The following is a 26,644-nucleotide window of genomic DNA, read 5'->3' as shown; positions in this document are numbered from 1 at the left end:
CTCTGACACCCCGTCCCACCCCACCAAGGAGAGGGGCGCTCCTCCTTGAGAGGGGGGAATGTGCTCTTCTGCTTCCAAGATGAGATCCACTAGACTCTCCGCCTTCTCTTCTTTTCCAAACTGCAGGAAGAACGGGTCTCACAGGTACACATCCTTGGCTGGAAGTGGGCAGGAGAAAACCTACGTGGAGGACCCGCAGTTACCGCCCAGCTGACCGGCCAGGGCTGGGCCATGGGAACTCTCCAGAGGAGGGGGGGCAGGTGGAGGGACCCCCTCCCCTCATCCAGCCTGCCAAATGCCACCTCCTGGGGCTATTACTCCCCAGTCACCAACTAGTCTGGGGTATGGCTGTGTTAGTCGCCCCACCAGGACAGCCTGGAAGGGGAGCCGTGGAGAGCAACACATGCAGAGTGCCCAGCCCCCTAATAAGCCAGGGCCCCGCCTTCCTGAAGGGCCTGAGAGTGGGCAGGATGCTTCATTGTCTGATCTCTGTCTGCAATGAAGCCAGCAATGCAGGAAGCAGCAGGGGAGAGAAGGGTGGGGGGACAGAGCAGGAGGACAATTGAGAGAGGGGTTCGGGGTGTCAGGAGCCCCAAGTCCTAACCAGACACGTTCCTGGAGGAACACCAGAAGAAGAGTGCACGGGAACTACCAGGGAACTCTGTAATGAGACATGAGTGATTCAGATTCAGCAGTGCCCGGCACCTCGCAAAACAAATGTCACATAAATCAAGGCAGATGGGCATGTGAGGCGGTGGCGCTGAGAGGCTAAGAGAGCCAGGCAAAGAGCGTGGTGGCCGACAGACCTGGGGTGGCATCCTGACTCTGTGCCAGCGGGATCACCCAGACTCAGGGAGTTCATTTGGTCTGCGCCTCAGTTTCCTTATCTGTATGGCAGGGACGAGCACAGACTGATCTCGAAGGGTGGTTGTGGAGACTGCCTGAGGCTAGGCATGGAGTCCACTTAGTTTGGCCCGTCACTAATTATAAGCAGCTATTGTCAGCATGTGGACAGGGACCGGTGGAATCGGATTCAAGGCAGGTGAGGAAGAACAGTCCATTCTCTGCTGCCCATTCCCTGCTCGCATCCATACCTCCTCCTAGCAGCCTTGGCCAGGCATGTTTGGACCACAGTGGCCTCCCCTTGCTCCAGTGATGGACCCCAAGAGTCAACTGTACCTTTTCACCCCAGTTCGACGACATCCAAGGAGGTCCCTGCTTCTGGACCCCCCTCGCCTTGGAGTTGACGTCTTCCTAGGTGTTCGCTTGGGCTTCCCAGGTGGCACTAGCGGTAAAGAATTTGCCTGCCAAGGCAGGAGATGCAAGAGACGTGGGTTTGACCCCTGGGTCAGGGAAGATCCCCTGGAATAGGAAGTGGCAACCCGCTCGAGTATTCTTTTTTTTTTTTTTCTCTCTAGTATTCTTGCCCGGAGAATCCCATGGACAGGGGAGCCTGGTGGGCTACAGTCCATGGAGCCGCAGAGTTGGACATGACTGAGCATCTAAGCACACATGCGGTCTTCTCCCAAGCCTCGAGCAAGCCCTCCCCCTGGGGTGCCTGCATCACTCCTCTCTCAGACTCACTTCTACCCAGGTGGCCTGGCCAGTGCACCCCGAGGAAAGGGCCGCTTCCGGCATTCTGCATGGAGGTCCTGCCTTCTGCTGTCCCTGGAGGCTCTGTTCCCGTTTCGCCAGCTATTTTGCTTCCTCGGCCATCTGTTCCCTCCCTGTCATCGCCTCTCTGCTTTAACCTTAACCACTACTTCGCTGCAGATGGTACCAAACAGATCCGTTCTTGACATCCTTCAGCAGGCCTGCCCCCTCCTTCTCATCTCCAGAGAGTGAACTTCTGCTCTGTCCTGTCTCAGGCCCTGACTTCAAAGCTTGGAGTTGGACTCACCGCCCGACAAGCCTCCCTCCCGGATCCCATCTGCTGTCAACTCTGCCACAGGTCAGGGGGCAAAAACTCCTACCAGTCTCCCCTGTCTTTTCCATTTCGTAATGAGACTTCCTCGCTCCAGACTTGGCCGAGAACCTCTCCCCGTGTCAAGTCCACTCTCTGTTCTGGTTATCCACCTGGTCTCCTAAAACAGAGCCACTGAACCCTCCGGGGCGGTGGGGGTCGAGCTTAGCAGCCTGAGTCCGAGACCAGAAACTCGGGTTCATTCCTGCAGTAAAGGAGCCAGTGTGTCCACGCTGGGAGTTTGGGTCCTGAACAGTTCCTCGGCAGCAACTAGACCTGGAAACTGTGGTGAGGAGTTGGCCTCGTGTTGGCACGACAGGGGCGGAACCAAAACACATTTTCTACATCGTCTTAGCTCACAAACGGGGAGCATTGCATTTCTTTCCTTGTTTTTATCCTGGCACTGGTGAGAAAATGCATGCAAGGACTTTATTTAGCAACTCTGTCTCTTCTCTCTTGAGGTGACCTGGTGTTTCCTTAAAATTCCTCATCCTGGCTTCTCTTTGCTGGTGTAAGGACCAGGAACTTTGAGGGGAAAAGCAGTCCAGAAGCTCCCAGTTAAGGAAACTGTCTTGGTGTCATTGGTTTCATTGGGCTGCTTTACTCGAATGGGACAGACTTGTGCTGGGAAGACTGGAACTCCACTTCTGTACCTAGATTTGGGCTAAAAAGGCTTGTATCTCAGCCCTCTATACAGGGCTCTTGTAATTCCCCTCTCTACACTTTCTCTAGTAGAAAGGGGAATGTCTTGGATGTCCGTGGAACACTCTCTACTTCCCTTCACCGTTGGGGCTAAGGAGGGCTACACATTAACAGCTCTAAGGGGAGCCTGCTCATACCTGGACACATGAAGTCTCTCTGATTCCCTAGGGGACCTCTGAATGCAAATCAACCAAGCATCTGACAACCCCATGGTCCCTTCTTCCTCCTACCTTCCCTTCTTCCCACAAAGGAGACCCAATCCAGCCACCAGGCCAGCCCATCTGGCTATGGAAACCAAAAGAACAAAATGCATCTTACCGGGTTGCAGGCCTTGATCTAGTTCTTGCTGAATTATTCAGGGATGGCATTAACTTATAAATGAGTGTGTTTGACTGATTTTGTGGTTGATGTACACATAAATTCTAATGAAAGACAGCTACACGATTTTAAATTATTAATTAGACTGCCACTTAACAAAGCCTATTTGGCACTCTATTTCCTTGCTTAACAAGACAAAAACTTTAAGGAAAGGTTCTGTATTCGCCCAGAGGCTGTTGATTTGCATTCTGTTTTTTATAGCTCTAAAAATGAAAACCATAGATCCTGACCTTAAGCAGGCCACTTCTGGCCAAGCAAAAACCCAGCAGGCCACTCTCCCTTCCTAGATGTTGCTGAGTGGCTCGGGGCCTCGCTTGCCCTGCCTGCCTCTCATCTCTGACCAGAGATTTGCTTTTTATATCCTGGTTCTGCCAGGCTAGGCTGGGAGATGGAAAAGCCAGCAGGGCAGCTGCTGAAGCCTTCAGCTAGCAGCGCGGTCAGCAGCAAGATTCACTGAGGACTGAGGCTGTTCTGATTCACAGAGGTGGGGCTGTAGCCAGGAGAGTCTTCATTAAGAGATGCAGGCAGCACCCCCAGTTCTTAAAATGTCCTGCCCAGGGACAACATCATATTAACTGTCATAGGACAACCGGAAATCAGAGACATGACTCTTGTGGTCCAATGCCTACTCTCACCTTCTTCCTCCTCTGGGGTTCTCTGCATGATAGGTAGGGCTCACGGTCCCCTCTCCTCCCAGGATCTAGGAAAGGCTACTCTTTCTTCATCTTTCAAACCCTTTTCCAAATCATAATTAAACTATGAAACTCCCCCCAGGGCCAGGACCCCATGTAGGGTTCTGCATCGACGGGCAGGGAAATTGCAACAAATACCTGAATCCATCCTATGACCTTTTTTTTTTTTCATCCTATGACATTTTTGCCAGGAGCCTTTGGGAACACTTGAGAAGCAGAAACTTCAATGGCCACCTCTCTTGCCACCAGCCCTAGGCATATCTTTGTCTCTGGGCACATACCTAGAATCCACACAGAGAATCTGAGTGCCCTGTGTTATGTGTGCACAAGAGAGACCAGTCCTGGTGACCAGGATCAGGGAGAGATTTGCCCAGACCAGGACCAAAATAAAAGCCCTTTGCCCACTCAATGGCCCAGAGCAGCAAAGGACCTCTCTGCTCTGCTTCCTTCCCGCCAATCCAGGTGAAAACCTCTTTGTTGGTAGAATCTCTCTCACCAACCAAGCTATGCAGGAAGGGAAAAATAGCCCAAGTGGCAAACACACGTGACTGCCAAGCCTCCAGTGGCCATCTCTTGGGCAGGCTAAGGAGCTTCCCGCTGGGGAGCAGGCCCCAGAATGCACTGGGTTCATCCCAAGCTGGGTCTCTGGCCAGCGAGGATGGGAGAAAAGGCTCTTGGAGGCTGCTTAAGCCTCCCTGGACACCTCAACCATATAAATAAAATGCGTGGGCTGCTTCATGGCTCATTTTTAACTGTAAACTGACAAAAGACCAAAAGGGAAATGAGATGTCAGCTGCTCTCTATTATCTCCATCACAGACCTGCAGCCCAGACATGGCGGCCTTCAGAACTACCCAGGAAGTCTTCCCCACTGGGGCAAGTTTGCAGGATCCAGGTCCAAGGCGCCCAGCTCTGTAAAAAAGGCACCTTCTCTGTGCAGACATACTCTGGCTAGCACTGGCGGGTGCTGAAAAGACTTTTGGTCCCTTTCTAGCTGGGGAAAGGAACTGGAGTGGATCCTTGAAGTGGTGTCTCCAACCAGCGGCAGAGACTTCCCACCTACAGTGAAAGGCAGTCAGCGTTCCCCCACCCTGCACTGCACCGACCCACGTGGAGGATACAAGTCACACAAGTTGGTGGCTATTCACACAGTGGGGCGACCCAGATTCATCGGACGGCCTGAGCTAGGTGGGACCACCACACAGCCTTTAGGGCTTCCAGCGCAGACGTGGTTTCTTCACGCACCTGTCCCACCAGCTTATGGGGTCTCTTCCATCACCCCCACATCTGCTCCTCTCCGCCCATCCCTGGACTTCGCTTCCCCCTCCTCCCGTCACCTCCCCTTGCCCATTTTCTCCTTTCCCATCCTACTGTGAGGTCAGAATTCCGTGCTTACGACACCTCGGTCTGTTGCCATGGAAACAGGGGCGGATTAAGGCTGGAGCGCGGAGCTCAGGGATCAGGCCCCTCCGCTACCTGAGGTCCCACCTCAGCCGGCTCCCGCAGGGCCCGGGCAGCCAGCCGCAGGCGCGGGTGGCTCACCGGTCGATCGGCCCGGGCCAGGGACGAGGGGGTCCCGGCGGGGCGCCGCAGCCCGCCCGGACCTGGGAGGTGAGAGAGGTAGACGACGCAGAGGCCCGGGCAGCGGGTGGCGGAGCCCGCGGGCTCACGGCGTGGTCACCTGCCCTCCCTGGGCCCTGGGGACCGCTCCCCGTGCGACAGCCACGTGGGGGCGCGGCGGGACTTCCCCAGCGCCCGCGCCAACTTTGCAGCGCTCGGCTAGGAGCCCGGCGGCCCGAGGGTCGTGGTGAGGTGGTCGGGGGCGGGGGTGGGAGGGCAGCTGTCCTCAAGTTAAGCCTGGCACCGGCAGCGCACTCTCCTGGCACGGCTTCCGCCTTCCAATCCCTCCGCTCCAGGCAGAAGGAAAGTTTGAGGAACCGGACCTCCGGCGCTAGACACCAACCCTCGGCCGCTGGATGCCCAGAGCCCATCCCTGGGGACCACCAAAGCGTGGTGCAGGGAAGGTGCCCGCATCCGGGCCCCACCTGGGAAGCCGGGACGCGCGGTGAGTGAGCGCCCGAGCTGCGCGGCGCCTGACCGCCGGCTGCACCGGAGCGCGGGTCGGAAGCGGCCCCGGCCCCGGCCCCGCCTAATTGGCGGAAGCTGGCGGCGTGGGTCCGCGAGGGGGGATGGAGGCTGCAAGTGAAAAACTTTATACCGGCAAAGATAAGGTCCCAGGAGGCCGGCTCCCCTTCCATCACAGGTAGTTCACTGTGGTCTCCAAATGACCTCGCCGAACCAGATCTCTAGGCCTGGCGGCTGGATTCAGGGAGCAGATCCCGAGTCTCGATACTAGCCCCCTTCGGGGGCCGCGCTCCCCCAGCAGCACTCCCTCCGCGGGTGAGTCCCGCGAAGCCCTCTAGCCTTCCCAGAGCTGCTTCCCAGATCGGGAGCCCCGGCGCCGGGCGGCTCTCGGGCGGCTCCCAGGCTCGCGGCTCTGCCCCGTGCGCAGCCAACTCCAACTTGCCCCTGCGGCTCCAACTCACCTTTGCGAAGCATGTTGGCCGCGGGGCCGCCACTCCGAGGTCGGCCTAGGCGCTCTCCCTCCCGGGGTCCGGATTCAAATCCTCGGGCGCCGGCTGCAGCTAATCCGTGCGCGTCGAGGCGGGGGCAAGCCGGGGATCCGCTGGTGCCCGGCGGCCCGGCCCCGCAGGGGCATGGTGAGCCCGAGCCCCGCGCCGAGGGCACCGGCGCCCACCGGCAACCGCGGCTCTGCCCGGCAGCCCCCGGGGCGAGCTGCTTTCTCCGCGGATCCGGCGGCCTGCTTCTGCAACCCCGAGCACTTTGCAGGCGGTTTTGAGGGGGGACGCCGCCCCCTGGTCCCCCCGGCCGCTGCCCCCTACTCTCCGCCCCCTCGGGTCGCCGCCGCCGCCGCGGCTGCTGCAAAAGGGCGCTCGCACGCACCGCGGAGCTCCGGGGAAAGCGCCCGGCGCGCGTTTGCAGGACCGTGCGATCGGCGGAGCGGGGCGCCTCCCTTCCTCCCCCCGGCTTCCCCCACCTCTCCTCCTTCCCTCCCTCCCCCGCTCGCTAGCTCCCTCCCTCTTTCTCTGCGCTCCCCGCCCCCGCTCACGGAGCGCCTCCCATACAAAATTTATGAAAGTGCTCTCAGCTCGCGGTGCCAAGCGCCGTCCTATTCCCAGGGCAGCGGAGCTCAGCCGCGCGGCGCCGCCTCCCAAGGTGTTTTCGCCGCGCCCGCCCCCGGGGACGATCCTCGGCCCGCGTCCCCGGGCCGGTCGTCGGGCCACTCGAGAGCCCCTCCCGGGCTTCTCCGGCTTCCCGAAGCTCGCACCCGCAGCCCCACCCCCTCCGGGCGAGCGCCCTTCGCGGATGGAGGTCACCGAAACAGGCGGCTGGTAGCGTGCGCTCTGCCCACCGGCTGGGATGCGAGGACCGCCGCCCAGAGTCCCCGATTACAAGTCCGCACCCCTGCCCATCTCCTCCCTGGCCGACTCCGCTTCTTCCTCGGAGGCTCGACGGCTCCTCCTTGCCCAGGACAGCTCCGGCAAACCCAGCCGCATCGCATCCCGAGTCCTAGGACACTGTTCTTTTTTTGTGGGGGGTGGGGGGCGAGTGCGATGTGCTCCCTGGCTAATCTAGACCTGGCAACAAGCACTGGGGAGGCCCAGCTGCATATCCTAGCGAGGGAAGACCGATGTGGGGCTCAGCCAGGCTATCTCTGCTTGGGGGGGGGCCTCTGTTGTCCCTCGGTCTATACAGACCCCTCCGGGGGCTTCGTGGAAAATGGAGGAGGCACCGCCTAAAAAGCAGGTCCAGCTGGGAACCAGCTGGGCTGAGCTTAGAGAAGGTTAAGGCCAGACCAGTCCCGGGTGGAGGCCGGCACCCCCTACTGGCCTGAGATAAGAGGGGTCCTGAACGGGGGAAAAGAGTGGCCTAAGTCACCCATTAAAGGCACATTTATTGAGGGACTGTCAGTATAGAGCTTTAGTCTTCTGGGATTCAGTCAATGAAAAAGGCAAAGTCCCTGTCCTTGTGAAATTTACGGTTATCAGGGACCAATTTAGGAAAGTCCAGATGAGATCTTGCTTGGAAGAAGAAAAAATAAGGTGTTGTTCTAGAGCTGATAAGAGGCGATCAGGGAAAGCACCCTGAGCAGGTAACATCTAAGCAGAGATCTAACTGAAGTGAGAGAGTCGTGTGATACCTTGGAGACAAACTTGACATGTTAGGAAGCTCAAAAAGAAGACCAGTATCATTCATTCATCCATACATGCATTCAGCAACACCAAGGTTTGTGCTAACTACATAGGCTTGGTATTCTGCAGTCCATGAGGTCGCAAACAGTCAGATGTGACTTAATGACTGAACAATAACAACAATAACATAGACTTGGACTTTCAGAAGCTTATGGCAAGCTTCTGTAGGGGAAGACCCATAAGCTATCTTAGAATGTGCTAGGAAGAGATAAAGTGTGGGAGGGGACTCTGCTAGCTCTGTAAGGGGCTGAAAGACCATCCAAAAAGGTTTCACAGAAGAGGTGCCATTGGTTTGAGGGCTGAATTCATCAGGTTGAGAAGGGGAAAGACTAGGACAGGCAGGAAGGAATGTGTAGATGGCTTAGAGGTGAGAAAGTAAGCTTGTGCTGAAGTTTAAGAAGATTGGTCCATCTTGCAATAGAAACCCCAGGTAAGGCATTCTCTCAGCCTCCGCCAGCTGCAGGACCAGACTGAGCCATCCTGTCTGAGCCCTGCCAGGCAGACACTAGCTGGAACTCTGAGGACACTGAGAGCTGCAGAGGCCCTCCGCCAGTAAAACCCAGGTCAGGGAGGTTGAGCAATTCGCGAAGCATCTCACAGTAGATCAGTGCTGAAGTATGAGCCTGCATCAGGGTATGCTAATCCTCCTTCCACCTCCCAAGCCGCCTCCCCATGACCCCTTGCCCCGCAATCTCCAGTATCTTAGGCAAAGTTGGCTGGGGCTGGGCGTGAGTGTGAGAAGCAGAGTTATTTCAGGCCTCTGGAGGGCTGGGTGCTGTTCTGGAGGCCAGCCAGGGGGTGGGGGCGACTGTAGGCGGGTGTTGTAAGGTGGGGGTGCACTGTGCCCGCCTTCTTGTCAGGCAGTAATTACTCAGACTGCTGAGTAACTCTGGCAGGGAGACCCCCACGGACAGATGGAGGTGTTCTCGGCCTAAGTTGAATGACGGCCCCTGATGTCCTGCACAGCGGGGTCTTCAGGCACAGGCTTGTTTCCTAATGGGGGCTGCACAACTCATTCAGGACACAGGCTGTGGGGTGGTGCTGTAAGAGGATGGGGGCCTTCTATTACCAGTGGGCCCCACTTCTGCTGAGGGAAAGGTCCTAAGGGGTGTGGGGTCCACTAGGGAAATGCCATCACTGTCTACTGGAGCCAGTCTTTCCCTCTTGGGACTCTCAGCTGCATCCAGAGCTAAGGCTGCCCACAGACTGGGCCTTCGTGTCCTGAATGTGGAGGGGCTGGACTCAAGGGGACCCCAGAATTGAGATTCTCCACACTGGGGGTCCAGAGAACCTGAGAGATTGAGAAAGTGCAGGCTGGACTCTCGTTACGCTGATGGGATGTTCCTTGGGCCACATTCCTGTCCGAGGTTGTGACCATCCTAAGGGCATCCGTTGGGGGTCTGAGGGGCAGAGCACTGACCTTTTCTGGTCTGCCCCTCAGCTGCTCATTCCCAGCCTGCCCGGCCAGCCCTCCTCTCTGGGCAGTCTCCCAGGCAGGGCCTGTCCCTGGCTGCTTGTTTTTCACTTCTCCCTGCGCCTTAATTAGGAGTTTCCAAGCAGGGAGGGCCTCCAGGGGAGCCCGAGGCCACAGAGCTGCCTTAAAGGGCCAGCTGTATTCACACAGAGCAGAAAGGAAGACGGTGCCAGAGGGCTGGGTGGGCAAACGGCCCTGAGGGGTGACTGCTTGGTGGCAGACCTTGCTGAAAGCCAGTCCTGCAGGTAGTCTGCTCTTCTAAAGGTCAAGGCTGTCCCACTGGCCACTTTGCCTTCTCTTTGGGATTCCAGGAGCTTATAGGCCGGCTACCTAGGCCGGAGGGGCAGCCAAGGCAGGGTAAACATTGGCCAGAATCCCGAAGATTTAGGCAGTCAAGTCCTTGGACTTCCCTTTTCTACCAGGAAAGCATCCTCAAGCTGGGGTCCTTCCCCTGGTAGCAGTTTTTCACAGTGAACCTTCCACACTGTGGGTTCTAGAGGTGTAAGGGCATCCCAGCGCTCCGGAAATCGGCATCAAGACTCAACTTGACGCTGGCTCAGTGGGCGCAGTTCTGTCCTGTCGGGACAATGGGGTCCTCTGAGGCAGGGAATGCGGCCCCGCCCATAGGTGTCCAGGGCTGATCAGGAGGGGAGCTGGGGAGCTGAAGGAAGACCCGGCGGTGTTTCCATTTACAAGACTGCGCCCCCCGAACTAGGGCAGGGAGTCTGCAAATAGGAGGGCACTTGTCCAGGAGAGCCAGGATCAGGCTGCTCGCAAGGGGAGGAGGGGACTGGGTCGCCGGGAGAACGCAACCGCCGTGGTCGAGGACCACTAGGGGCTCCCGAGAGTCCCGACCTTCCGGGCTGAGACGAGCGGCCCACTCTGGCCCCGCCCCTATCTTTCTCCTTCACGGTCCCCGCCCGGCAAATCCCCGCCCTCGCTGGCAGATCGGCGATCGATCGCACTGTCTGCGCTCTCTGAGTTCTTCTAGCGCTGTCTTTTTGGTCCCAACGTGGGTCCGCTGGCGATGGCGGCGCTGGTGGCGGCCGAGGCCGCAGAGTCTTGTAGCCGAAACGGCCCGGGCAGAGGTGGGTGCTACGACGCTGCGGCCTCCGGACCTCCCATCTCGGGGTAGGGCCCCTGAGTCAGGGACACGACCAGCCCACTTAAACGGCGGCGGTGCCGTTCTCCGCCAGATCCGGAAGGTCTCGTAGTCACTCGCTCCGAGTCACTGTCGCTGGAGTCCAGGGGGACCGGTCTTTCTTATGCGACCTTAGGGCACCATCGGGAGCAGCCCCTCCTAGAAGCTTGTAGTTCTCAAGCCGGAAACGCTGCCTCCCTTCCTTGGAGGGCAGACAGACTCCTGAGGACTAAACGATGAGACGGACCCGACGGGGAGGGAAGGAGCCAGGCGTGTTGGACGGGGCATTCCTCAAGTCTGCCTTCAGGGAATACTTCACGTAAGAGGCACAAGGTTTCATTAACCCGGCACTTACGGAGCGCCCCCTGAATGCCGCCTGTGCTAGATGCGGGGACTAGATTGCAGCCCTGCCCTTAGGGATCTCACCGTCTACCGGGGAATACTGACGTAAACAGAAGGTCACAGCCAAATGGTAAAAAAGGAGGAGCCTACTGGCCTTTGGGACAAATTGAGCTGCTAGGACTAGCAGCTCCCACACCCCTGCAACCACTAGGGACTTGGGCCTGTCAGAGGAGCTTCTGTGAGGGCCGGCCCAGAGACACTGACTGGTGTTCCAAGGCCTTTGAAACAACTCAAGAAGTACCATAGCAGTGGTTACATTCAGATCGGGACTTAGGGTCCCAGCCTGTCGTTCTACTACTCCACTGCACCATCACCATCACCACCCCTGTGTCTACTGCTGCCCCAAACAGTACCCACACACAGAGGCTGAAGTGTCAGTCTAGCAGGATCTCCGGTAGAAGTTCTGGCAAATAGTACAGGCTCAATAAATATTCGCAGAATGAGTCCATTTCTCACCTTTTCACACTCTTGAACTGTCTGGTGCCCAAAGAGATGCCCAGGTTGGGCTAAACTGAATTGTGGGGAGTAGGATGCCGAGTAAGGGCTGCAGCCTTCCTAAAGGACTACAGTGTTTCTTCTCCTTTAATCTTGGGGGTGGGGGGTTGTAATTATTTGTGTCCCTGCATTTCGCCCTCTAGACTACAAGCCCTTGAAGGGCAAGATCACTTTTCTGTCCTCACCTCTTTGCCCACAGTCCTGACTGGAGTGTGTTCTTTTCAGCCTTCCAGGAGTGGGAAGTGGGGTAGAATGATGGAACTAGGGAACTTAAGGCAGTTAAATGTATGGTGCTTATTTACCTTTTGAATGAGGAGAGGGAAGAAGCAAGAATTAACCAGTGTAGACATAAGTCAATGGGACTGGAGTAAGGAAGGAAGTCTTTTAAATTAGTACTTGTAACAGTTTGTTTCCAGATCTCATATCTAGGATCTCAGAACTTCAAGGCTTTCTCAGGGGCTGGGAGCAGAGGGACGTTTTCCCAGACTGATTGGGCTGGCTGGGCTCTTGGGCTGTCTCAGGATTGTTCTCTATCGAGGAACAGTTGTGTGGATGTTTTTCCCATTTGCCCCTCAGTTGTGTCACCTGGTGCCAGCTTTACTCTCAGGGTGAGTGAGCCACACCTTCAAATCCTTGATTCCCAATAATCTCATAACATGGAAATCAGTTACACAGATTTCCTCCTCACTTAATGGGTCATCTCTCCAGCTTCAGCATGAACTCAGTGGGGAAGAAGGCTGAGCCAATCCCCTTGACTTCTGGGATCTGGGCCTTAAAAGTTGGGTGGCATTAACAGCTCCATCAGGTCTGGCTGTGATTTAAGCCAGGCACCAACTCAGGCCTCTCACATTTATCCTAGGTCGAGCCCCTCGGGGCCGCTTGGCCAATCAGATCCCCGCTGAGATCCTGAACAATCCCCAGCTGCAGGCGGCCATCCAAGTCCTGCCTTCCAACTATAACTTTGAGATTCCCAAGACCATCTGGAGGATCCAACAGGCCCAGGCCAAGAAGGGTGAGCCCCCCCCAAGCTCTGAGCTGGAGTGCGATTGGAGAGGTGGTCTGACCCAGCCAGGGGGGTGTCCCCATCCCAGTCTTTTCCCAGCCCTCTGCTCGCATGTCTCTGCTCTATCTTGCAGTGGCCTTACAAATGCCCGAAGGCCTCCTCCTCTTCGCCTGTACCATTGTGGATATCTTGGAAAGGTGAGCCTTGGGGCACTGTGGAAGCTGAACCGAGACCTTCCCCGTGTCCATTATGGCTCTGGCCATTGGCATCATTTTTTTCCCTTTCTGGACCTCTGCCTTACTGTGTTCCTTCCCACAACCATACACACACCAAGGGAAAAACCGCAATCTAAACTCCTAGCCTGCTACAATCCTTCCTTGTCTCTATAAATTTCCCCTTCCCTAAAAAAAAAGAAATTGGGAGGGAGAAATGAGTCAATTTTATTGTCCTCAAAGCTGGGCGCAGAGCAGATGGTGGGGCCTGGGGAAGAAGCTGAGAGCCCCCAGAGTTGACCCTGGAATGGGCTGGGTGGTCAGCGTGGGGTCTGGCTATGGGGGGAGACTTTTTTTTCTCTGGCACCTTTGGAGGAGTGGGGCAAGGAGGGGCTTGGCAGCAGGAGAAGCGCCTAGGAGATGGTGTTCAGTTCCTCCACCTCCCTCATCTAAGTTTCTTCAATACAATGAGCCATCCTCAGGAGGGGGGTGAGCGCTCAGCCATCTGGAACCAGTACAGGAACAGGGAAGGCAAAAGAAGAAAGGGGAGGTCATCTTGTGATGGGAACCTCCCCCTTCCCTGCTGCCGCCCTCCCCCCACCCTGCTTCGAATCTCGCAGCCACAGACTCACTTCCCTGCTCCCACCCTCTTGCCCCTTGGGGATGCTCTCTAGGGCTTGGGCCAATTTGCATACATTTTAATCTATAAAAAATTAAGTGCTCCGGCTGACTCAGATGCCTGGGCTGCATTCTAAGGAGCTGAATAATTTGCTTCTGTGCACAGCCTGATTTGGGGAAAGGGGTGGTGGTGGGGGGGGAGGGGGCAGTGCCTGGCAGCAGCTCAGCGTTCGCCACCACACCCCCAGGAGAAGAACAGGGAGACCCCCCCCCCCCCACCTCCCCGTCCCTGAGCCAGACTCCATGCCCCAGGGGTGGGTCTCAGGGAAGAGCTGGGCCTCTGACCCCCTTCCTGTGGTGAGTTTAGGGGATGTGGGGTCTTCCCCACCCGCCCCCATCCCCCAGTGATTCAGGCCTGGCAGCAGATCCCATGGCAGTGCGCTGGCCATAGCCCACTCTTCCTGACGCATGAGGCATGTGGGTGGCGCCATGTGCTGTGGGGGAGCTGTTCGTGGGTTCCCCCATCCTGGCACAGAGGGCCTTGACTAAGGGTGGGGAGGCAGCAGGGGTTCTGGGCGGCTGGGAGGTGATGTGCATCCAGCACGTGTCACAGTGCCAGGGAGTGGAAATGTGTGTCTTTGCCTGTATGTGCATGCACCTGGCTCTGGGTGGGATGAGTCAGGGCAGCAGAGGTCTGTGGTTGACCCGTGGGTATGCCAGGCTGAGGCCTGGGGGGTCCTTCTTGCAGTTGGAGTCCGGGCAGAGGAACCAGGGTGCTGTAGAGTCCATCCGCATACAGCTAGAGTTCCAGGAGCTGCTGCCAGACCTGGGGGAGGTAGCAGCTGGGCCCCTCCTACTCTGTTGGCAGAAGTGGCAGTTGCCAACCCAAAGGATTGGGAGAGGCAGGGAGAGCAGAGCTGGGCCCTGAGATACACCACATTCAGGTCTCTCTACCACCTCACTCCTTGTGTCACTGTCCCATCATTTCCACCCCCACAGGTTCACAGAGGCCGAAGTGATGGTGATGGGCGACGTGACCTATGGGGCTTGCTGTGTGGACGACTTCACTGCGAGAGCCCTGGGGGCTGACTTTCTGGTGCACTACGGCCACAGCTGCCTGGGTACGGCCGCCAGGACACCCAGACCTGGCTGGGAGGCAGAACTGCACGCTCATCTCCATTGCAGTGCCTGCTGCTGCTGGCACGCACCAGGTCCCTCCTGGTGTCTGGGATGGCCTTGGCCTTCCTGCTCCATGGGTGGAGCTTGCCTTTGGACTTGGTTGCCTTGGAAACCATGCTGCTGTCCCAGTTATGGGTGTTTGAAAGGCTGTTGGTGGTAGAGCAGGCTGGACCCCCTAGTCGAGTGGCAGAGATGGAGCTTCTAAAAGACCCGTGACACTACCCTCCCTACCTCCCCAAACCCCGTCTGTCCTCAGGCTGAAGCTGCTTGTCCTCTGCCCCTCTTGCCCTCCAAAACAGTCTCCTGAACTCTTCCCTCCTCCCAGTTCCCATGGACACCTCGGCCCAAGACTTCCGGGTGCTGTACGTCTTTGTGGACATCCGGATAGACACTGCCCACCTCCTGGACTCTGTCCGCCTCACCTTTCCCCCAGGCAGCGCCCTTGCGCTGGTCAGCACCATTCAGTTCGTGTCAACCTTGCAGGTAATGGGCTGGTCTCTGGGCTCCTCCTGGGTCCCCACGTCGGGTGCTCCAGGCTGGTCCTCTGGGCCTGGCTCTCCCTCCCCGTCCACTTGCTTCCCTTCCCTCATTCTCCCTACAGGCAGCTGCCCAAGAGCTGAAAGCTGAGTATCGTGTGAGTGTCCCACAGTGCAAGCCCCTGTCCCCTGGGGAGATTCTGGGCTGCACGTCCCCCTGCCTACCCAAGGAGGTGGAGGCTGTGGTGTAAGTGGAAAATGGGGGGCCAGTCATAGAGACATAGGAAAAGTTCCCTAGGTTCCTCTGAACGCTGAGGTTCATCGTCCAGGAAAGGAAACTGAGTCTCAGACTCCTTAGCCATTCGCTCAAGGTCACCCTGCAAGATGGGGACCAAAGAGAGTTTCAGGTTCCCCGACTCCCTCTCCAGTGCTCTGGCCAACATCCAGAAGACTATCCCCAGGGTGGGGCAGGAATGAGGGCCTGATGCTGGCCGGGGGGCGGCGGGGGGGCGGCGGGGGGACAAGGGTGGGGCTCAAAATGGTGGGAATATAATTGGAGAAGATGGATGGGCACGCCCAGGCTGCAGCCCCATTAATTTAGCATCTGGACAGCTAACAAGCAGGAGCAGCGTGTCTCCTGCCGCCTAATTATTTTAGGTAATGGAAATGCTTAATGTTGTGTGAATGCAGCCAGCCTCGGAGCCGACAGCTCCCCCCGCTAAGACTGGGGAGGGGAGCCCCATTCTCAGCTAATGGCAGGGAAGGGGGGGCATTCCCCTGACTCAGTCCCACTTCCGGGGCTGCTGGTGCTGCTCCCACAAGCTTTGCTGCACCCACACAGGACATCCCTGCCCCCAGAGAGGCCCACATTAGGGCCTTCCCTTTCCCTGGCAGCCCTGCTCCCTGATGGGCATTCCCTCTTGCCTGGGCATACATAACTCTGAGCTCATACATGCCTGCCCCTGGGGGCTTCGGGTGTCTGTTGGAGGGAGGAACACCCCGAGTGTTTGTTGGCCATTCATCACAATTCGGTGTGGTCTCCCAAGAGAGAAGGAGCTGCCACATGGACTGTCTTCCATGCTGTGGCCTCTCCATGATCTGGGAAGGTGCAGTTAAGGACAGCATCTCCTAGCCCTGCTTGATACAGCCTGGTGTTTAAGCCTAGAATCAAGTCCCAGGTATACTGCTTAAGAGAGCTGTGTGACTTTGGGCAAATTTCTTAACATCTCTGAACCTCACTTGTATCTTTTGCGAAATGGGGATTCAGATTTCTCTACATCCTTGAACCTCACTAGTATCTTTTGTGAAATGGGGATTTTGTGAAATGGGTAGCTTGGAGGATTACCTGTTAGGATTGAGTAAAGTCATACATGTCAGGTGTTTAGCCCAGGCCTGGTACATGGAAGGTAGAAGCCCAGTAAACACTGGCTCTTATTACAGTTCAGTAACTGGACCCAAGAGCTAGTTTGAGCAAAGAGTAGTCAAACTATATATACACCCTGAAAGCTCATTTATGGCCCAGATGACACCCTGAACACCACTTCCCACATCCGTACTGAGCTAGGTGAGGGACAGTCTGTCCTTCCACCTCCACGTTAGGCTCTCTAGAGCCTTCTCATGACCCTGGCTGGCTCCTTCCTCTTCCCCTAGAAGGTTCAGTTGGGGATAGGGGCAGTTCTTAGATTCTGCATTACATAACTAGAGGGGCCTTAACGGTCCTCCAGTTCAGACTCCTATTTTACATGTGAGACATCCAGGGCCTTGCATGTGGGAGGAGGGGTTTTAAAGGATGACTTGTCCCAGTTCACATACACCGCAGTGTAGCCAGCCAAAACTCAGTCCTCTGGACCTCCAAGCCACTGCCTGCTTCTGGTGCCCCATCCCACCCTCATGGCCCCCTTTCTCCCCACTGCAGGTATCTTGGAGATGGCCGCTTCCACCTGGAGTCTGTCATGATCGCCAACCCCAACATCTCCGCTTACCGGTATCGGCTGGACTGGGCTAACCAGCTGGGAAGGGGGTGGAGTCCCCTGCCCCTGAGACCCTCAGTCAGCCCCAAACCTCCTCACCCCAGGACCACTTAAAAGCCCCCAGCCCTGAGGATCTGAGGTTCTGAATCTAGGTACCAGATGTAGGGTTGCTGCTACACAGCACCTCCCCATCCACTGGATCCACACCCAGATCCTAGAACCCTCTCTCGTGCCTGCTCCAGCCGTGGAACTGATCTTCCAGTAGCAGTCTCTGCTCTTGCCTCTGTTCCTAAGTGCCTGCATGGAGCCTGAGGGTTCCGAAGACCAAGGGGCTGCATGAGGGAGCTGTGTATATGGCACAAGTCCTGTGAGTGGCTGTCCCAGTGACCCTGACAGCTTCTTTTCCAGATACGACCCTTACAGCAAGGTCCTGTCCAGAGAGCACTATGACCACCAGCGCATGCAGGCCAACCGCCGGGAAGCCATAGCCACTGCCCACTCAGCTAAATCCTGGGGTCTCATCCTGGGCACTTTGGGCCGCCAAGGCAGTCCCAAGATTCTGGAGGTCAGTGGGCTCTGGGAAAGGGGACTAGCTGGGAACCCGGCTGAGAAAATCAGGAGGCCAAGGGATTTACTTTGGCCACTTGATCACCCCAGCTCTGCCTCCTTCTCCCAACAGCACCTGGAATCTCGGCTCCAAGCCTTGGGACTTCCCTTCGTGAGGCTGCTGCTCTCCGAGATCTTCCCCAGCAAGCTCAGCCTCCTTCCCGAGGTGGATGTGTACGTTTCCCCACCTTAATCTATCTAGAGATGACTGGCTAAGGAAGCTTAGAATCTGGGTTCTGCCCAGCTCCTATTGCAGGCTGGAGTCAGTGCTTCCATGACCATGAAATTTTAATGTTTAGAGAGCACTCATTCCGCGGGGGCTACTTTTGGCTATGGGTCAACTCAACTTTGTCTGGCTTGGGGGCTCACAGGCAACAGCTATATCATAGTCGTTCTGCGTGAGATGAGTTTGAGGGGTGATTGGCACCTGCATTGGACCAGGCAGTAAATTTTATCCTGGGGTCTGATCGTGAACATGCTGCCCAAGCCCTCTCTTCAGGAAGTTCATAGTCAGGGACTTCCTGGTGGTCCAGTGGTTGAGACTTCACCTTCCAGTGTGGGGGGCTGCATGTTTCAATTCCCTAGTTGGGGAGCTAAGATCCCACATAAGATATACAATATTGTAACAAATTCAATAAAAACTGAAAAAAAGCTCACAGTGGAGGAAACAGGAGAAAACAATACCATAGTGCTATTCTAAACAGCAGTTGGTGACAGTCTTTACTTTCGAATTAATAGTAGGCTCCGTTGAGTGTGTTGGGGACACAGTCATGTTCTTCAGCATGCTGCCAGGAACAGAGAGCACCCCCCCGCCCCCCCCTTCCCCCGCCTTTGGATCTGACCTGATTTCCCTTCTTATAGGTGGGTGCAGGTGGCATGTCCACGCCTGTCCATCGACTGGGGTACAGCCTTCCCCAAGCCGCTGCTCACGCCCTATGAGGTAACACTAGGTTCTGAAAACCCCTGGGGGAGAATGGGCTTTATCCTTAGTTCTGTCCTGGAAGGGGTCCTCAGTGGAGCTGCACTTAAGTTACAGCGGAGGCACTTCCTAGCTGTGTGGCCTTGTGCAAGTCCCTTCCGCTCTCTGAACCTCACATTTCCTTTCTATGCTATGGGTATAATAGGACCTTCGTACGTCATCGTGAGGACTGAATTAAATAATCCTGCGTAGAAAAATGTTGGCAAATGCTACTGTCCGGATTTTCTCCCCCAGGCGGCGGTGGCCTTGAGGGACATATCCTGGCAGCAGCCCTACCCTATGGACTTCTACGCCAGCAGCTCCTTGGGGCCGTGGACGGTGAACCACGGGCGGGATCGGCTGCTCCAGGTCCCAGGCCGGCCGGCCCTGGGGAAGGTAGGAAGGGACACCAAGGAAGACCGAGGGGCCTGGGCGCGGCCTCCCAGGCGGCGCGAGCCGAGGCCGCCGCCCTGCGGCCGCTAAGGGAAATGCACGACAGCGGGGTGGGGAACGTCGTAGAAGCGGGACCGTGACCTAAGTCTGCCACCCCAGGTTCAGGGGGGTCCCGCGCGCCCCTCTCCAGCCGCGGCTTGCGAGCTTTGCAGCTGCAGAGACGAGAAGGTGTCGCCGATCGCTCCCTGAGACGCTCCTGGTTCCCAGGTATCAGGCCTACCTCTGGACCTGCCGCACCCTCTTCCCGTTGTCATGGCAACGTCCGCTTGCTCTGAGGCCCGCCTCCAGGGTAGTGGCTGTATTGGGTCCCGCCCCTCGTGTTCAACTTCCGCCCGGGGAAAGGCTGCTTCCTGTTCCTCTGGCGCGCACGCGCCATGCATGATGGCTGCGCAGCCGCTTCTGCGGATTTTGTGTCTGGCGGGTTTTCGGCAGAGCGAGCGGGGCTTCCGTGAGAAGACCGGGGCGCTGCGGAAGGCGCTGCGGGGCCGCGCAGAGCTCGTGTGCCTCAGCGGCCCGCACCCGGTCGTGGACGCAGCGGGGTCGGAAGGCGCCAAGCCAGACTCCGGTGAGAGGAGCCCTGCCCGGAAATGCGCCCAGAGTCTTCTGTCTTGCCTCGTCCGCGTAACACCTGCCTGCACACAGCCACCCTTGTCCCTCCCCACATTCCTGCCATCCTCCCACTTCATTCTGCCCCTACATGCCACCTCTGCCAACCTAGCCGCTTGCTCAAACTCCTGCCTGGTCCTCTCAGACTTCTACTCATCTCTCCAGGTCAGTCTGTTCCCCGCCTCATTTACCCCAGACTTTCTACTCTGCCTCAACCACCTCTGTTTCCCTCATTCTCTGTATTTCTTTCCCCCTAGATTTCCCCTTGCCTTAACTCTGTACTCTTCCCGTAATCTCTGTAGGACCCTGCCCTCCGGAGGAGCAGCCTCGAGGCTGGTGGTTTTCCGAACAGGAGGCAGACGTTTTCTTGGCCCTGGAAGAGCCCACGGCGTGCAGAGGTCTGGAGGAAGCCCTGGGAACGGTGGCACAGGCACTGAACAAGCTGGGGCCTTTCGATGGGATCCTTGGTTTCAGCCAGGGGGCCGCGCTAGCAGCTCTTGTGTGTGCCCTTGGCCAAGCCGGCGATCCCCACTTCCCTTTGCCCCGGTTTGTCATCCTCGTATCTGGTTTCTGCCCGCGGGGCCTTGGCCTCATGGAACCCATCATGCAGGGTCCCTTGTCACTGCCTTCCCTCCATGTTTTTGGGGACACTGACGGCGTCATCCCCTCTCAGGAGAGTGTGCAGCTGTGTAGCCGATTCAATGGAGCCATCACCCTTACCCACTCTGGTGGCCACTTCATTCCAGCAGCCGCACCCCAGCGCCAGGCCTACCTCAAGTTCTTGGACCAGTTTGCAAACTGAAAGCTCTACAAAGGCCTTTGCCTCTGCATCCCCTTTCCGTTCCACTTCCCGTGACCTTGATGCAGCCTCTGTAATCCCTGCCTTTTTTCTACGTAGAAATCTCCCCTGCTATTAGGGCACCTCACCATCTCCAATTAAGAGACAAATATCAGTACTTAAGACTCAAATTATATAAGCCCAGCTCTGCACTCAAAGAAAAAAGGGGGAGGAGGATTAGGAGGCCTCAGTGGACTTTGACCTTGGCATCCTGAATGAGTGGGGGGTGACAGGAAAACGAGAGACTGGCAGCACTGACTGCCACACAATAAAGTGATTTGGATTTTGAGCATCTTTTTCCTGGAAAAGAGACACAGGAAAACCCGTTTTATGTTTTTTTAAAACATGGATTCCTAGGCATCAGCACAGCCTCCAGGGCAGCACCAAGCTGGGAGGTGTTTGCAGTTGTGAACCCCTAGGACAAGCTTACGCATATGTGCACATACACATTTTTGGTGGAAGTCTTAAGTCCCAAGCTGAAGGAAAGGACGCCTCCCTGAAGGAGGGAAGAATTTACATCTGAGAAGTTTAGGGAAGAGACCAGTTGGCAAAGCTCTGCCTGGGCCATATTGAGTTTTAGCTCCTTTGATCCTGATCCCTAAGAGTTGTGTGTTGGCCTGTCAAAACCAGGCTTCATGTATTCTCTGTTTTCTCCACCATAGCTGTCAGCTTCTCTGAACTATGAGTTTGAAGGATGGGATGGTACTAGACCTAGATAGAAACAAAGACAGCACAGAGGTAACCTTTTTCCAAACTTAACCCTGTTTGCAGAGCTGGAGATGGATGCTACTCTGTAGTGGTCACAGCCAAGGCCTAAGCAGCCCATCTGGTTTGAAAATGCTGTTAGTTATTCTTAGGCACTCTAAAGACTGCTCGCTTTAACCATTCCCTCCACTTCCAGTGCCTTCTTCCCCAGGCTGCCCTGCCTCTGCAGATTCATCAGTTTGTTCCTTTTCTGGAAGATCGCAACAGGCCGTATCTGGCCCACAAGCATGGCTGCCCCAAGTAGTTTAGTAACTGAGCAGGAATTGGGGTTAGGGAACTGCAGCACAAATGCCCTAGCCCATCCTGAGGCAGCCAGACTAAGAGCCTTAAATCACCTGAAATCCTGAGTTCTTCACTATGGATAGCAGCTTTCTGAGACTTACAGGGGCTCCCCAGGTGCACTAGTCATAAAGAAACTGCCTGCCAATGCAGGAGATGATATAAGACGATGGCTCGATCCCTGTTTCAGGAAGATTCCCCTGGAGGAGAGCATGGCAACCCACTCCAGTATCCTTACTTGGAGAATCCTATGGACAGAGGAGCCTGGTAGGCTGCAGTCCATAAGGTTGCACAGAGTCAGACACGACTGAAGCCACTTAGCAGGCACCATGCAATATTAAAAATAAAGCTAGAGTTAAATGCCTAGGCAGAAAGGGGGGCGGGGGGAAGAAAGTTTTTTGCCTCAGTGCTACTACCTTGCTCTTGATGTTTTAAAGGGACCCCTTCCTTGGCAAAGGAAGAGACTGAAATGCTCTGAATTACTCCTACAGACCTGTGGGATTTGGCCCATAGAATTTTAGGGGAAAAAATGGGTTTGTGATAGTTAAAATTTTAGGAATGTCACACAAAAATTCAGATTCCTTTCTTCTCTGGAAGTAAGCAGTTGGGAATAAAAAGCAGTAAGTCTGCAGTTGACTCACAAGCCCTCCAGGCAATCACAGGCTTCCCTCTTTAGCAAGGCCTCAAGAGATGAACATGTCTTGCATACCACAGTTGCTGCTACTTGGAATTACTGGGAGAAGTAAAGGAGAGAGGGAAAGACATTTGGGGAGTGAATATTAAGGCAGTGTTTAAAGTTAGAAGGGTGAGGTTGAAGACCAGAGCAGGATCTGGTGAAGCAGAAGTGAGAAGGTGGAAATTCCCCTGAGGATCAAAATTGCTGGGCTTCCCTGGGTTGGGAAGATCCCCTGGAGGAGGGCATGGCAACCCACTTGAGTATTCTTGCCTGGAGAATCCCCACAGGCAGAGGAGCTTGGTGGGCTACAGTCCATGGGGTTGCAAAGAGTGAGACAACTAATCACAGCACAGAAGGAAACATGATATGGTCCACGTGTTCCCAACAAGTGTGATATGTCATCCCCCATAGTGCCCTCCAGGAACAATGGGGAATCTTAGGGTGTTTTTCCCCTCCACACCAATTCCATGGACCATTTGCATCAGGATCATGTTAAACCTTGGGTTCCTGGGACCAACTCCAGACTTACTGAGCCAATCACTAGGACCCAGGAATCTGCATTTTGACAAACCATCCTGGTCACTGTCATGCAATGAAATGCTGGAAAACCACTGTCTTAGTAGAGTGTAAATCTCTGGTAAATATGTGTAATTTGAAAAAAAAAAAAAAGATTCTCAGGCACTCCACTAGGAAGAGGAAAACAAGGTCTGGCTAAGAAACATTGATCTAACATTTTCAACTAGGGATAATGAGGTCCAGAAGACAGGAAGAGGTATATCATCTATTGAGTGTTAACTATGCAAGGCCTTGTGTTAAGCAGAAGCTTTAGTTACCTAGTTTAATCTCACAGCTTCATAAGGTAGATGCTAACCTAGTTTTACAACTGAGATGAGGCACTGAGAGGCTAACTTCCCCAGAGTTGGATCCAGATCCAAGAACTGCCGGTCTTAACCTTGACTAGTCGTTTTCTTCTCTGCTTCTTCACAGAAAATGAGCAGAGGCCACCACTCACTACTGGACAGCGTGTCCTGCAAGGGCCTCACCTTCCTAATCCATAAAATAGGTTGGGGGTGTGCTGTCCTGAATGATTTTCAAGATCCTGAACTCCTAACTGTACAGTCAGTCCTCTGGTTTCCGCCCCCCGCCCCAACCACTTGCAGATGGGTTCAAACTGCAAAAGACTTCATCTCTTCTTTCCAAAACATCCCTGCCATTTATCTTTTCTACCTCTCACTCCACCTTAGTTCCTAAAGTTCTTGGGAGAGAGAGTCCCTAAGCAGAGAACCCTCAACAGCCTCAGTCCTAGGCCCAGAGAAATGTGTACCCTTCACTCCCCTGTTCATTCTCAGTGCCCAGAGCTGGGGTCTCCCCAGCACCACCACCCCCTTCCAAGGACATAGTAGCCTAAGAGAATACTTAAGATCAAAATAGCATTCTGCAGTTTTCAAAGGTTTTTACTTACATGATCTTATTTGGTCCTCACAACAGGCCTGCCAAAAAAGGAGGGATCACTATCTCGTTTTACAGAAGGCTCAGAAATAACATGGCCCCTTAACAGCCAGTTGGTGATGCCAGGTGGGACCTCCTGCCTCCCTGTGCACTCTTGCCAGGTGCACACAGTCTGCCCACCGATGTGCACGGGATGCCAGAATCAGGTGCATTTTCATCTAAGCCCTCAGTGTCCTTGGGTGGAAGAAAGAAAGTGTGGGTGTTGATTAGCTATGAAACCATCACCAACTGTGTTAGAAACAGTTTAGAAAAGGGGACATGGAGAGGTCAAGAAAAATTGTATTAATGGGTGGCAGGACTGGGTTGCATTAATCATTCCCAACACTGCCCCTCGGCGGTCTTGCACCCAGTATCCAACAGTCAGCCCCGAAGTGGGTGATGGTGGTGGCGGCAAGTGACAGGCAGAATATTTTTGAAGAGGTCATTGCTTACACTTTACTAGCCCAAGAGGACTTCAGCTCCTCTGGTATTTACTTTCCCTCTTTATGGCTAGTTTGAGACAGTCTAAAATTGGAATCCAGCACCTAGAGATAGAATGAGGTGAGGATGCAGGTATGTTCACACAACAATTTACGGACAGGTTAACTTTACAAGCTTTACGCTTCCTGAGGGTCGGGGACCCTTCTTATCCTTCAAGATTCGGAGGGAAGAGGAGGGAGGGAAGGCTGTGACTCCATCAGCCAATGGGTTCAAGGTTTACCCTTTGCCCTCTGCCTACTCAGCTAGGGGTTCCCGGAAGAATGAGATCGTGGCGCATTTAGAAAACCTTTCCTCCATCAACCCCCTTCGGTTCCCAGGATGCAAACATTTTTCCAGGTGCCTGCAGCTTCCCTCCCTCCCTCCAAGGAGGTAAAAAGAACCCAAATCCCAGAACTCCCCATTCTCTCACGATCCCTTGGCTGCAGTACCTCGGCTAGGAGGACAGGATGGTCACTGAGGGGGACAGCCAGACATACTCCGCAGACCATACTCCGCTTCCTTCTCTGACTCGTTGGATGCCCGGCTCCGGAGTAGCCCGCCTCCCTGTGCGGCACCTCCCGCCACCCCCGCAGACACATGGGCTCTCGACTCGCCGCCTCCGCTTCCTCCTGTTCCGAGTCTCCCCCATCCCGCCGGGCGGTATGCTGCGTGGCGCGGCGCGTGGGCGTGCTGCGGGGCGACCATGGCTGTAGACTGTTACCTCCGGTTCCCACAGTAACAATCGAAAGCCACGGTTGCCCTGGAGACGCGGGGGCGGGGCGCGCGCTGCTGACGGCACCACGGCAGCTCCGGTTGGGCTGACGTCAGGACCGCGGGGTGGGGGGACGGTGGGGGGACGGCGGCGGTGCGGGAGGAGGGTGGCGCTCGCTGCAGGGACGGGGCTCTGGGCTCTTGGGGCTCTGCGAAGTGCGTGTGGGCCGGCAGCCCCTCAGTAGCCCCTGGGTACTGGGGACGGGACGGTCCAATGGCGGTGCCCACGCTGGATCAGCACCGCGGACAGCGGCGGCGCGGGCAGCGAGCGCGGGGCTGAGGGATCTTCGGGGACCGAGGGGCCGGGGGCGCGGCGGGTGGCCGGGTCCGCGGTCCTGGGGCGGGGCCAGGCGTCGGTGGCCGTGACTGGAGACTGTTACTGAGGGCGGCCCGGGCAGTAAGCAGTCTAGAGCCAAGGTGCCGGCGCGCTGCCCGGGCAGGGTGGCTCCGTCGCCCGCAGCTGGGGGCGCTGCTGCTCTTCCTGCCCCGCGTCTCCAACCCTTCTCGGCCCCGGCGCTAGCGGACAGGCACGCGGCCCTTGACGTCAAAACCCTGTGACGTCAAAGATGTCCCTGCGGAGAGGCACTTCCGGCTGCGGGGAGGGGGAGGGGCGGGTGATGGGGGCGGGGCGGGGCAGTCAGGCCGAGGCCCCGCCCCCGCCTGGTCCTGAGAGGACAGCTCCTCATGCGGAGGCGGGAAGTTGGGGGCGCTGAGGGACCAGCTCGACGGGACGGGGAGGGGGCGCCCCGGTTGAATGAGGGGAGGGATCCCGAGAAGCTGCGGTAGGGGGGCGGGTAGGTGGGCGTCTGTCTCTCGCCGGCGCCCCAGCTCAGCAGACTGGGGGCAGCGAGGCTGAGTCACCGCTCTGCGGGGAGGAGAGGAAGGGGCGCGTCTCCTGGGGCGCCAGCACCTTCGTCCCACTTTCTTGGGAGGATGGCGCAGGAGCCCCAGGAAAAGCCGCAGGGACTCAGGTCGGTCCTCTAATCGATGCTCCTCCGAAGTGGTTGCGTCTCCATCCGGGCGCAGGCAGGTGCTGCTCGGGGTTCTGCGTACGCCTCTGGCTCCAGCTTTAGCAGTTGCGGGGGGACCCTCGTGCCCTCCACCCTGTCCCCAACCCCACCCCTTTGGGTCCCCTCTAACCTGCTGCCTGTTGGTCTCCTCCTTACCTTCCAGTCCATGTCCGTGCATCGTCCATCTGTCGCCCATTGGTCGGTCGGTCCCGCTTACCTGTCGGCTGTGTTGCGCCCGCGCCCGCTCGCCTCCCGCAGCCGGGCTGGCGCGGCGGCTTTTATAGGCGCGCGTAGTACTCGTGCGGCGGCTCATTCATGCGGCCGCGGCTCCTACACACTGACGCGTTGCCGACGTCAGCAGGGAATTTAGGAAACGGGAAGAGGGGCTATTTATAGTGGCGAGGCGGGGGGGTGGGGTGGGGTGGTGGGGACTGAGGCGATGGGGAGCTGGGAAGGGGAGGAGGGCGCACGGAAGCAGGAACGGGGAGGGGAGCTCGCGCCCCCCCCGTACGGGTCTACAAGGGGTTAACTTTCCGGAACTGCGGGCTGGGGGCCAGCGCGAGGACAGTGCAGGGAGTGTGGCCAGGCCCATTATAAATGTATTCACTCTGAGACATCTGGGGGCTCAACCCCAGCCCACCCCCCGGCTTTCCAGGGTCCTCACCCAGTAGCCCCCACTCCGACTCCTCAATTCCTGGACTCGACGGTTCTGTGACATCACTGGATGCCCTGCGGT

General features: G+C 56.5%; 3 protein-coding genes across 7 annotated transcripts in view; 2 read left to right on the top strand and 1 right to left on the bottom strand.

Moving 5' to 3' along the window:
* RTN4RL1 (reticulon 4 receptor like 1) overlaps nt 1-6,815 on the bottom strand; it is a 73,171-nt gene extending 66,356 nt beyond the window's left edge. The window contains exon 1 of the mRNA XM_043478290.1: nt 6,281-6,815. Within this exon, the coding sequence (XP_043334225.1) occupies nt 6,281-6,293 (13 nt within the window). The 5' untranslated portion in view covers nt 6,294-6,815. The remainder of the gene's footprint in view (nt 1-6,280) is intronic.
* Nucleotides 6,816-10,427: 3,612 nt separating this feature from the next.
* DPH1 (diphthamide biosynthesis 1) lies at nt 10,428-20,040 on the top strand. Of its 5 annotated transcripts, none has more exons than XM_043478244.1 (13): nt 10,428-10,570; nt 12,380-12,532; nt 12,657-12,720; nt 14,353-14,474; nt 14,858-15,015; nt 15,134-15,255; nt 16,924-16,992; nt 17,387-17,543; nt 17,658-17,758; nt 18,446-18,524; nt 18,798-18,938; nt 19,095-19,202; nt 19,904-20,040. In XM_043478244.1, the coding sequence occupies exons 1-12, from the start codon at nt 10,510-10,512 to the stop codon at nt 19,182-19,184; spliced, it is 1,317 nt and encodes a 438-aa protein (XP_043334179.1). In that variant the 5' UTR covers nt 10,428-10,509; the 3' UTR covers nt 19,185-19,202; nt 19,904-20,040. The 5 variants fall into 5 exon arrangements, with proteins under 5 accessions (XP_043334179.1, XP_043334195.1, XP_043334210.1 ...); XM_043478275.1 differs by having other exon boundaries at nt 10,493-10,613; XM_043478260.1 differs by having other exon boundaries at nt 10,487-10,613; nt 12,380-12,720.
* OVCA2 (OVCA2 serine hydrolase domain containing) lies at nt 19,292-20,728 on the top strand. The gene is made up of 2 exons (XM_043478280.1): nt 19,292-19,560; nt 19,904-20,728. The coding sequence occupies exons 1-2, from the start codon at nt 19,374-19,376 to the stop codon at nt 20,401-20,403; spliced, it is 687 nt and encodes a 228-aa protein (XP_043334215.1). The 5' UTR covers nt 19,292-19,373; the 3' UTR covers nt 20,404-20,728.
* Nucleotides 20,729-26,644: the final 5,916 nt, after the last annotated feature.

The sequence above is a fragment of the Cervus canadensis genome, chromosome 1 (genome assembly GCF_019320065.1).
Source record: "Cervus canadensis isolate Bull #8, Minnesota chromosome 1, ASM1932006v1, whole genome shotgun sequence".
Taxonomy (NCBI): Eukaryota; Metazoa; Chordata; class Mammalia; order Artiodactyla; family Cervidae; genus Cervus; species Cervus canadensis.
Note: the sequence above shows the minus strand (reverse complement) of the source record. Positions and strands in the feature narration are given on the sequence as shown.

Coding starts and splice junctions, on each gene's coding strand:
- DPH1 (XM_043478244.1), top strand. CDS start 10,510: ATGGCGGCGCTGGTGGCGGCCGAGGCCGCAGAGTCTTGTAGCCGAAAC. Junction 14,475..14,857: donor CTACGGCCACAGCTGCCTGG/GTACGGCCGCCA, acceptor CCCTCCTCCCAG/TTCCCATGGACACCTCGGCC. Junction 16,993..17,386: donor CCCAACATCTCCGCTTACCG/GTATCGGCTGGA, acceptor CTTCTTTTCCAG/ATACGACCCTTACAGCAAGG.
- OVCA2 (XM_043478280.1), top strand. CDS start 19,374: ATGATGGCTGCGCAGCCGCTTCTGCGGATTTTGTGTCTGGCGGGTTTT. Junction 19,561..19,903: donor AGGCGCCAAGCCAGACTCCG/GTGAGAGGAGCC, acceptor TAATCTCTGTAG/GACCCTGCCCTCCGGAGGAG.